This window comes from Nannospalax galili, unplaced genomic scaffold, assembly GCF_000622305.1.
Source record: "Nannospalax galili isolate Female #2095 unplaced genomic scaffold, S.galili_v1.0 scaffold1615, whole genome shotgun sequence".
NCBI lineage: Eukaryota > Metazoa > Chordata > Mammalia > Rodentia > Spalacidae > Nannospalax > Nannospalax galili.
The window spans coordinates 270,248-281,757 of NW_008335851.1; the positions used below are offsets into that span (position 1 = coordinate 270,248).

The following is an 11,510-nucleotide window of genomic DNA, read 5'->3' on the forward strand; positions in this document are numbered from 1 at the left end:
AATCTGTTTTAACCAGTTTGCTATGTTTACGCTTGGGGTTCCCAAGCTTACCATGTATGGGTCTCACCTTATGCTCTCTGCCTTGGTGTTCACACAGGGCACTTTTTATCCTTTCAGATCTTTGCTCAAATAATTATTTCAGAGCTGTATTCCAGGGCCACTCTTGGTAGTTTTTGGAGACATGGTCTCTTGTATTCTGAATTTTATATCATCCTGCCTCCACCTCCAGTGTACTGGAATTACAGGCATGAGATAACAAGCCTGGCTTATGTGCTAGGGATGGAACCCAGGACCTCGCGAATGGTAGACAACCATTCTACCAATTGAACCAATCCCCAGCCAGGGCGACTCTTACCTACCTGCCACAATCATTGCTATTTTCCCTCAGCGCATTTAACACCATGTTTATTTCTCACTTTTCTCCTTTAGAATTTAAATTCCAGAAGCCAGGTGAGGTGGCGCACGATCCGTGAGGACCAGGCCTAACTTGTTACAGTTGAACATCAGCGACCCAAGCACCCTACAGGTCGCGGAAGAAGGCTGTAAACCCTGGAGTGAAGAGGCTGAAAAGCCCGCGCAGGCGCACTCACTACAGGCCTGCACTTGGCCTTTGTGGCCCCACCCTCCCCCGGGCCAAGGCTTCCGAGGCGGGACTTCCTCTGGGGTGCTGCGCTTCCGGTGTGTAGCGGAAGTTCTCTGAAAGTGTCAGCTGCGGAGCTTGTGCGGTTTGTTTTGCTGGCGACGTCCAGTTGTTGCTGCCATGGGCAAAAGAGACCGAGCGGACCGTGGTGAGGACTCTCTGCAGCGGTCATTATCGCTGCAGCGCTGTTTTTCTCCGAGTCGGCCCATGGGGCTCTGGAGATGCGAGACCTAGACACAGCTCTGCGAACCCGCCCGGGTGGGAAGTGATGGAAGGGCCCGACACCTACGGGATGTAGGGATACAAGTGGCACTCACCTAGGAGTTCTCTCAGGTTCTGGTGAAGTGCTCCTGTCCAGTGCGGAGGAACCCTTAGTTAGAACGCTGCTGGCCTCACTTCTTCTGTGTGTCTCTCTGCAGACAAGAAGAAGTCCAAGAAGAGGCACTACGAGGAGGAGGAAGATGAAGACGACGCGCCTGGGAATGAGTCCCAGGAGGCTGTGCCCTCGGCCGCCGGGAAACAGGTGGATGAGTCTGGCACCAAAGTGGATGAATACGGAGCCAAGGACTACAGGCTGCAGATGCCGCTGAAGGGCGACCACACTTCTAGGCCCCTCTGGGTGGTAAGCGTGGTGAAAGCCAGGCAGGGCCCTAAAGTCTGGGTAGCAGCTAAACGTTGGGCATTCTGGGACCTCCAAAATGCAGGAATGCAGGACACTGATCTTCTGAAGCAGCTGATAATACGCACATGTTTGAACAGCTGTACACCTATGTGGTGACCTGGCCTGGGCAGCTCCATTTTTAACCCTTTTACTCCCACTCTCCCTATGCATATAATGGAGAATATACACATAATGGAAAATATCCTTATTTGTCTAACAGGTAGCGTTTATGGGCTGCTGAGATGGCTCTTGCTGTCAAGCCAGACCACCCGAATTCTATGCTCGTAACTCGCATAGTAGAAAGAAAACTGACACACCTTCAAATTGTCCTTGGACCTCCATAAGTATACCATGATAGGTTGTGAGCGCGCGCGCACACACACACACACACACACACCACACACACACACCCCCCCCCATGAATGTTAACATGTTAACGTTCATTTTGTGTGTGTGCGCGGCGCAGGTGTACTCACTCATGGGGCAGGTATAGAGGCCAGAGATTGATGTCAGGTTGTCCTCTTTAATCACTAATTAATCTTATTTGTGGTGCTCCCTGATATGTCTAGACTGATTGACCAGTGAGCCCTCCCTCTCCATCTTTCTGTCCCCCAGTGCTGGGGTTACAGATATACACTGCCCTTCCTGGCTTTTTATTTGAGTGCTGGGGATCTGAACTCAGGTCCACTGTATATGGAATAGTGGGAAATCTTTCTTCTCTGTACTCTCCTGTATCTGATTAAAGTAGCAGGATCCACAATTGCCTGTAGGATTGCTTGCAAGAATAGCTTTAGCATCGTATAGCTTATCCTTCTTTGATAATGATAGTCTCTGCAACTCACTAATATTCTTGTCTGTTGTGTTCACTTGGTGTTTCTCAGGCTCCTGATGGCCACATTTTCTTGGAAGCCTTCTCTCCAGTTTACAAATATGCCCAAGACTTCTTGGTGGCTATTGCAGAGCCAGTGTGCCGACCTACCCATGTGCATGAATACAAGCTAACTGCCTATTCCCTGTATGCAGCTGTCAGCGTTGGTCTGCAAACTAGTGACATCACTGAATACCTCAGGAAGCTCAGCAAGACTGGAGTCCCTGATGGAATTATTCAGTTTATTAAGGTGAATTGCTAGCAATTCTGCCTGTCTTTATAATACGGCATTGTGGTGTCAGGTGCTATACATTTGTCATCTGTTCACAGCCATGAAAATGTGCCCAGCTGCTGTTCCTTTTGACCCAACCTGTTTTGTGGCTGAGGTCATGCTTTCATGCTTGCTCCCAGCCGTGGGTATGAATACAGAAGGGTAGTAATTTCAGTCCATTCTGGCCAGGAATATTTGGCAAAACAGCCTAAAACAGGTGATGCTGTGGACTGGTTTATGTGCCCCTAGAATGCATACACTGAAAGCTTAGCCCTCCAATATAACTGTATTTGGTAAGCCATAATAAATGAGGTCATAAGAGTGAGACCTTCTAATCCAGTAAGATTAATGTCTTTATTTGGAGACGTCATGGAACTGTCATTGTCTCTTTTTCATGGCACTACACAGTGGGAATCTGGCTATCTACAAGCTAGGAGCCCTTACCACAAACTGAATCAGCTGGTTATGGACATCTAGCCTCCAGAATCCTGAGAAAATAAATGTTTGTTTTGGGGGTTTTGTGGCTGGTGTATTATAGGTAGTGAACTCGATCTAAGTTAAATGCCTACCCAAGACCCATTGTTTTGATAAAAAAAAAACAAACAAGTTTTGATGAAAATCAAAACTTCACCTGTTGAAGAGTGTTCCATGGGAACAAAGGTTGGATATAGGTGAATGTCATTTGAAAAAAATGGCATGGTGGTTTTTGTTGCCATTGGCTAATCTGAGGGACTCCAATTCAAATTCCAAATGTGGAGGTAGAAGAATGCCATGGACACCCAAATCCAGAGCAGCTGGTAGGAACCCAGCAGAGGTCTCTTTTCATGTGATGTATTCAGATGATCCAGGAGAGGGCACCTTATCGAGCGAGCCTACATGAGCACTAGGCTAGGCCCAGGGTGGAAGGGAAGTTGCCTAGAAGGATGATAGTGTTAGGGCAGTGATGTGGTGGCCAGAGGGACAATGTCTTGAGTAGTGTATTTTTGTGGCTAACCCACAACCTGCTGGATTCCTTCCAGAAGATTGGGAGCCTGAAAGGATTTAAACTGTATTCATTGTCACTAAGAAGCTTATGTTTTGCTGGCCATGGTGGCATATGAGCTGGGCAGTTTACAAGGCCCTGTCTCAAAATCTGAGGTGGTGCAGAGGTGGAGGCTGGGGATATAGCTCAGCGGTCCTGGATTCATTTGCCAGTACAAAGGATAAAAAAAGAAGCTTAGGGTTTAGTTAGGGGAATCAGAATCCTGGGAAGGCCAGGAGGCTTTGCATTTTATTTATGTAACTTAATAACTGAGCCCACACTGTGCTTGCTGACTTCTGCTGGTAGGAGTTGTAGGAGTTCCACCGTGGCAGGATGAGCCTCCCTATCAGGATGGGGCCTGTGGACATGCAAGGGAAATGGAATTGGAAAACACAGGAGAGATTTTTAGTAGTATTTTGTAAGTCAAGAGATAGACATAAGAATTAGACAGGATGAAGGTTTTGCTCCCAGCAAGTTGGGGCCAGTAGAAAAAGCTCCCTTTAGGTAGATAAGAGTAAACTCAACTCTTTACTTTGTTGGTAGGTGGTAAGACATGACCAGTAGCAAGTGTGTTCTGAATACTAATTTTGCCTTTTTGCTGTTTCATTTGCTTGCAGTTGTGTACCATCAGCTATGGAAAAGTCAAGCTGGTCCTGAAGCACAACAGGTAGGAGTCCCATGAGAGGCCTGTTCTGAGGCATTTTACCCTCTGCATGCCAGGTGAGAGGAGGAGTTGTGGGCAGGAGCTAATGTTATGAACTGCCTGCTCTGCAGAATATTTCACTCCCCTGAAGCATAGATACTAGGAAGTAGAGCTGGGGCCTAAGCGGGAAATTGATTAGCCACCGTGTTCCCTCTAGCTCTGGAGCTGGGCTTAGACCCTGCTTGAATCAGGATAGAAAGATGGAAAATTAAGGGGACTTGGGAAGGGATAAAGAGTCCCTCATGCTTTAGTGTGGTTGACTTTTTCTGAGAGTCAAGAATCCCAGCACAGCTGTGTAAAGATTGCTTATGTATAGACAGTACTCTATATAGAGATGTTTGAGATAAGAATGTTAGAATAGGGGCTGAAGAGATGGCTCAGCAGTTAAGAGCACTGGCTGCTCTTGCAGAGGACCAGGTTCAATTCCCAGCACTCACATGGTGGCTAACAACCATCTGTAACTCCAGTTCCATGGGATCTGATGTCTGTGGGCACTGCATGACATGGGTACACTTACCTACATGCAAGCAATATACTCTTACACATAAAATAATAAATAAAATGTTAAAAAAAGGAATGTTAGAATAGCAGTGATCCATGCTCAAGACATAAGCATTTATGACCTTTAACCTTTTTCCTTTCCCAGCTATAAGCATGCAGTTTTAAAAGATTTCACAAAGATGATTATTACCTTCATATACAGTCAAAACCTATGTCTAACTCCCTTGTGACCTGTATAGTAAGGATTCCTTCTGTCCTTATGACCTGTGGTTTTATTTTATCAGTCTTTATTTCTATCCGGTGTACTCCTTAGGAAACACTCTGTAAAAAGATTCCCTAGAAACCTTTTAAACAATGTAACTTCAGAAGCCACCAAAATCATATATGTGGCTATAGTTAGGGTCCCTCTCAAGAAGCCTGCACTATGTCTTTGGTATGTACTATTCTTTTCCTAAATGCCCCTCTCCCCTAATACCCATGCTTCAGTCTATGTTAGAACCTTTTCTTATCAACTCCAACTTTGCTCTCTACTGATTTTCCAAAATCATTTTCCAAGGCAAAATCAAGAGTCCTTGATTTCATCTGAATGTCTTTTTTAGGTTTTGTTTTTGTTATTTTGAGACTGAGTCTTATGTTTCCCAGGCTGGCCTTGAACTCAGTTTGTAGCCAAGGATGACCTTGAATTTCTAATCCTTCTGCCTCTACCTCTCAGCATACTGGTATTACAAGTGTGCACCTCCACATGTAGTGCTGGCGATTGAACTCAGGGCTCTGTGTATGTAAATCAAGTACTGTACCAACTGAGACACACCCCTAGAATGGACATTTAAAAAAATATTTATTATTTTTATTTTATGTGTATGCATGTATTGCCTGTGTGTAGGTAAGTGCCCCCATGTCATGCAATGCCTGCGGAGGACAGAAGAGGCTGTTGGATCCCTTGGAACTGGTGTTAACAGACAGTTGTTAGCTGTCATGTGGGTGCTGGGATTCGAACCCAGGTCTTTAAAAGTGTACCACGTGTATGCAATGACCATGGAGGCCAGAAGAGGGCATTGGATCCCCTTGAGCTGGAGTTACAGATGGTTGTCAGCTGCCATGTGGGTGCTGGGAATCGAAACCTGGTCTTCTGCAAGAACAACCAGTGTTCTTAACTGCTGAGCCACCTCTCCAACCCGGGACATGGTTTTTTTTAAGTTATTTATTATTTTTATGTGTATGAGTGTATTATTATCTGCATGTATGTAAGTGCACCTGTGTTATGCAGTGCCTGTAGAGGTCAGAAGAGGGGGTTGAATTCCCCCTGGAACTGGATTTATGACTCCAATTTTGGTTGTTAGTGGCCATGTGGGTGCTGGGAATGTATCCTGGGTCCTCTGCAAAGGTGCTCTTAACTGCTGAGCCATCTTCAGCCCCTGAAGTGGAAATCTTTGAAAGAATTCCTAAGGCTGCTACAGGTGGCATCATGGAACTGTGGCACCTGTTCCTGCTCCCTCTGCTGATAGTATGCCAACTTAACCTGCCCTTATTCTCAGCACATTACATCTTGCCTTGTAGCTCATACCTCTAATTAGGCAAAAATGTGAGAATTATTATGAGACTACCATCTTCAGACTATCTAATGGAGTAGAAGGTTCTGGAAATGATGTGTTGGCTAGTGAGGACCTCCTTCCTCTTCTGTTTATAGGTACTTCGTTGAAAGCTCCCACCCGGATGTCATCCAGCATCTTCTTCAAGACCCAGTGATCCGGGAATGCCGCCTGAGGAATGCTGAAGGAGAGGCCACTGAGCTCATCACAGAGACTTTCACAAGCAAATCTGCTGTGTGTGGGCTCTTGGGTCTCCTGGGGGACTGGGCACTTAGGACCTCAGTTCTAAAACATAGCACTGGCAGTCTGGCAGCCCTGCTAGACTTTAGTTTCTCCCCCCTTCAACTTTAGCTCATGATAACAACAAAGTTCAATGTTCTGTATGAGTCTGGAATCCTGCCTTCCTCTTACAGATTTCTAAGACTGCAGAAGGAGGTGTTGGGCCTTCCACTTCCCAGGTGACAGATCCACAGGCTAAATCTGATATTCCTACAGACCTTTTTGACTTTTATGAGCAAATGGACAAGGAGGAGGAGGAGGAAGAGGAAACACAGACAGTATCTTTTGAAGTTAAGCAGGTCAGTGAATGCATTATGCTGGTTCTTTTACTCAGTGGGTGTCAGCAGCTGGTCCAGCCCTATGTCAGTTTCCTTGTGCTCTAAGAAAAAGGGATCCCTGTCAGTTCCTCAGTTTGTTCTTAACAGTGTCTGGGCTATGTCATCATCTCTGCTGAGCAGGGTTAGGGTCTGAGTGTCTTTTCCTTGAGTCAGAAACTGGTGTCTTCTTGAGGGCAGGTAAGAGACATTAACTGAGGGTTCATATTGTTTCTGATTAAAGTTCATTTTGAGGAGGCTTGGGATGTAGCTCAGTTGGTAGAGTACTTGTATGAGGTCCTGGGTTCGATCTCTAGTTCCCTGTAAACTGGGTATGGTGGTATATATGCCTGTAATCCCAGTACTGGGGAGGTGTGAGTAAGAGGATCAGGAGTTCATTGTCATCCTTGACGGCATAGTGAATTTTAGGCCTGCATGGGATAGATGAGACCTTGTCTCAAAAAACAAAGTTCAATTTGACAGTGTTGCTAGTTTGGGCTGCTTTTCTCTGCTAACCTACTAATGCAAGCAAGATCTGAAATTTATTCGTCCAGATAATATGCCAGATTTTGGTCAGTGGGCCCTTTTGAATGTTTTGAACACAATTTGGAGTAGCACTATCAAACATCTTTCCTCCTGACTCCTAGGAAATGATTGAGGAGCTCCAGAAGCGCTGCATCCACCTGGAGTACCCACTGTTGGCAGAATATGACTTTCGGAATGATTCTGTCAACCCTGACATCAACATTGACCTGAAACCCACCGCTGTCCTAAGACCCTATCAGGAGAAAAGCCTGCGGAAGATGTTTGGGAATGGGCGAGCCCGTTCAGGAGTCATTGTTCTTCCTTGTGGTAAGTGATATCTGATTGAAGAGGGTGGCCGGGTTGCCCATCTTTGTGTGCCAGCTGCCTCCTGCTCCCCTCAGTGTGTCACCCTGCATCACACATTGACAGAACATGACTGAGGTCAGGTCACTCCTGATTCAGGACTTGACTGATATTTATTGAGTGCTTACTGTGTGCAGCCTCAGTCCTACTAGGCCGTAGGAGTGTAATGGAGCTCCTTGAGCTGGAGTAGAGAATGACTGTAAATTGTTCAGCTAAGCAGCCTATGAAGTCTTGGCTGATAATAGAAGTGTTGAAGGAAACTGGAGCGTGGTGTGAGTGGATGACAATCCTGGTGAGGTGCTGATGGACATGCTGAGTAACATACTTCTGTGAAATCAGTCTTGTGAGGTATGGACTTGGAGGTCCTTAGCACAGAAGCTTTGCTTGTTTCTTATGGCTTATGATGGTGTGCAAGGCTGAGAAAAGGCAGCATCCACCTCCTGTTTCCTGTTTGAATGGTGTCAGGTCTTTACCTGGTTCTCAGCCAGAGGCCGTAACAGACTCAGCAGGGCTCCACCCTGTACTGAGTCCCTAGGGATGGGCTTCTGCCTTCAGACTCTTATTTTTAAAGCTTCATGGGTTATTTCAGTAGTAAAGGCAGAAAGAATCATTGTTGAATAATTTAATTTTATGTGTATGAGTGTTTTGGGTGCATGTATATAAGTGCATCATGTGCATCCGGTGCCCTTGGAGTTCAGAAGACAATGTTGGATCCCTTGTAACTGGAATTACTGATGATTGTTAGTTACCATGTGGGTGCTGGAAACCAAACCTGGTCCTCTACAAGAACAGCCAGTGCTCTTAACTGCTGAGCCATCTCTCTGGTCCTTGTATTGTTAAACATTTTTTGTTATATTTTATTTATTTGTGTATTTTGGTGTGGGTGTATATATACGTGTGTGAGCACACACTGCCCCAGCATTTATGTGGAGTCAAAGAATAATTTATAGGAATCAGTTTTCTCCTTCTGCCAGTTGGGCTTCAGGGATTGAACTCAGGTCCTCAGATCTTTACCCACTGAGCCATCTTGACACCTTAGTTTGATTTTTTTTTTCCCTTGATCTTTGAATGGAAGGTGAACCTAAATTCAGAAACTCCAGGAATTGTATCTTCTCTGGCTCTGCTGGGAGTGTGCACACTTTGTATTACTTCCTTTGTAGAATGTGTGCTAGTTACGTTGTGCTCAGCACTAGTATCTGTGACTGTGGGCAAAGTGCTCTTCTCCCTTGTCTTCCCTTTAAGATGGTGGTACAGGAGTATCTCTCACTGTTGGTTCTCAGAGTTCACTGTTTTAAATGAGATGCATGTAAGGAGCTACAGAAGGGCTTGGCCCCCACTAATTTTCACAAATGTTCTCAATGGGTCATCTCTTCATAAAGAAAATAGGCAGAAGCAGTGTCTCACAAATGTCAGCTGTGAGGATTAGGGTAAGAACTTTGCCTGGATTTTGGCACTGTTGAACCTATCTGCCCATCCCTGTCCTTTGTTTGGGTAGCATTACTCCTTGATTTCCTGCAGGTGCTGGGAAGTCCCTGGTTGGTGTGACTGCTGCATGCACTGTCAGAAAGCGCTGTCTGGTGTTGGGCAACTCTGCTGTGTCTGTGGAGCAGTGGAAAGCCCAGTTTAAGATGTGGTCAACCATTGATGACAGCCAGATCTGCCGCTTCACCTCAGATGCCAAAGACAAGCCCATCGGCTGCTCCATTGCTATTAGCACTTACTCCATGCTGGGCCACACCACCAAAAGATCCTGGGAGGCCGAGAGAGTCATGGAATGGCTCAAAACCCAGGAGTGGGGACTCATGATCCTTGATGAAGTGCATACCATTCCAGGTAAGTGGGTGAAGGCTGTCAACTTGTACAGCTGTCAGGGTGGTGAGGGCACTTCTGTCTATTCTACCCAATAGCTAGCAAGACTTAAGGGAAAGCTTTGAAATAATCCTTAAGCATGGTGTGCTGGGACTGAGAGGTGGGTGTATAGTCACAGCTTCCTCAGTCACTGGCCAAGAGAATGATGTTTTCTTCTTCCATCTTTCTTATTGTTGAAATTTAACTCTTAACCCATTCTTATGGTCCTGTGAAACTGGGCCAAGTGCACTGCATAGCCTTTGGCAACACTATTTTGTTTTATTTAAATGAAAGCTGAAGTACTAGTCATCTGTTATTATGTAACAGAGTCCCACTTCTCCAGTGATTGCTTGGAGACCTTTTTCTTTTCTTTTTTAAAAAAATTCATTGTGATTTATTTATTTTTATTTTTATATGTATGAGTGTTTTGCCTACATGTATGTAAATGCACCTGTGTCATGCAATGTTAGTGGAGGCCAGAAGAGGACACTGGATCCTGTGGAACTGGAGTTATAGGCAGTTGTTAGCTCTCATGTTGGTACTGTGAAACTAACCTGGGTCCTCTGCAAGAGCAGCTGGTGCTCTTAAATCTTAAATGCTGAACCATCTCTTCAGCCTCCAAGACCATTTTCTTAAAACTACCTTACTGATAGAATTTATCTGTCATAAAAACCACCCATTATAAGTGTCTAATCCAATAGTTTTTATAAATTTCTTGAGCTGTCTACCCTCCACCATAATCTAACATTAGAACACCTAATTCATTTATACTCAATCCGTATTTCACTCTGTAGCCTGAGGCAACCTCTGAGCTGCTTTCTGACTTTAGATTTATCCTTTCTGGGAATTTTCATATAAAGGGAAACATCCAATATATATATTTTCTTGTGTCTGGCTTCTTTGACTTTGCATAATGGTTTGACTGTGTCATTACAGTTATCAGTATTTTGTTCCTTTATTGCTACCCAGTCCTGTAAGCAAATGGTTCTCTTGTTTTTTTTTAAGATGGGGGTCTTACTGTATTGCCCAGGCTAGTGTCAGCCTCCTGAGCTCAGATGGGCCTTCCACCTCAGATTCCTTAGTAACTGGGACTATCAGGTATGAGCCACCATGCCCACCTAGGCAGCTCTTCCTTGATAAGAGAGATTAAGGGAGAGCCCTGATAAATTACCAAATCAAAAATAGAGATTACTGCTTTCCTAGCCTGCACTCCAATCCTCAGGCCTCTTGGGGTAAGTCTATAGTGCAGCTCTCCGCGCCTCGACTCCCCAAGCCACATTCACCCTTCCATCTCCCTCGCTAATCGCTACTCCTAGTTTGGGACCTGCGCCATACCTAGTCTTGGGGCCCCAGACCCGGAGGGAACCAATACTGCTTCCTGACCCTTCTCACCCAGACCAACTTAGTGCCTCCTCCTCCGCGGCCCCAAGCCACAGTCACCCTTCCATCTCCCTCGCTAATCGCTACTCCTAGTTTGGGACCTGCGCCATACCTAGTCTTGGGGCCCCAGACCCGGAGGGAACCAATACTGCTTCCTGACCCCTGACCCTCAGACCAACTTAGTGCCTTACTTGGGCCCCAGGAACACCGCTTCTGGACCTGGCCCCGCCCTCACCTCCCTCTACTTCCCTGGTCCTGCAACACCCGCCAGCCTCTTTCTGGGGCTGAGAGCCACTTTCTGGGGCTCCGAGGCTTACCTTTACTCTCCTTGATCCTTTGCATCCAGTACAACACAGCTACTCAATCCACTCCCTGGGAAATCTTGGGGCTTCTTCCCTCCCCATCTGCCTTTGCATCCCTGCGTGGCACGGCCACGGCCAGGGTCTCAGGTCAGTGCCACCCAAGTTCCTGAGGCCAAAAGCATTCTTAGAAGATTCCAGACCTAAGGAGAAAGTCTGAAAACTTCTGATCCACATTGGAGTTGGGC

The 11,510-nt window shown here is 45.9% G+C and overlaps 1 protein-coding gene across 1 annotated transcript in view; it reads left to right on the forward strand.

The window, feature by feature from the left end:
* Window positions 1-659: 659 nt before the first annotated feature.
* Window positions 660-11,510, forward strand: part of Ercc3 (ERCC excision repair 3, TFIIH core complex helicase subunit) — a gene marked incomplete at its 3' end in the record, with an annotated part of 52,200 nt that continues 41,349 nt past the window's right edge. The window contains 8 exon segments of the mRNA XM_029562297.1: window positions 660-788; window positions 1,060-1,262; window positions 2,183-2,419; window positions 4,079-4,128; window positions 6,353-6,488; window positions 6,668-6,832; window positions 7,495-7,699; window positions 9,254-9,568. Coding sequence (XP_029418157.1) covers window positions 761-788; window positions 1,060-1,262; window positions 2,183-2,419; window positions 4,079-4,128; window positions 6,353-6,488; window positions 6,668-6,832; window positions 7,495-7,699; window positions 9,254-9,568 — 1,339 coding nt within the window.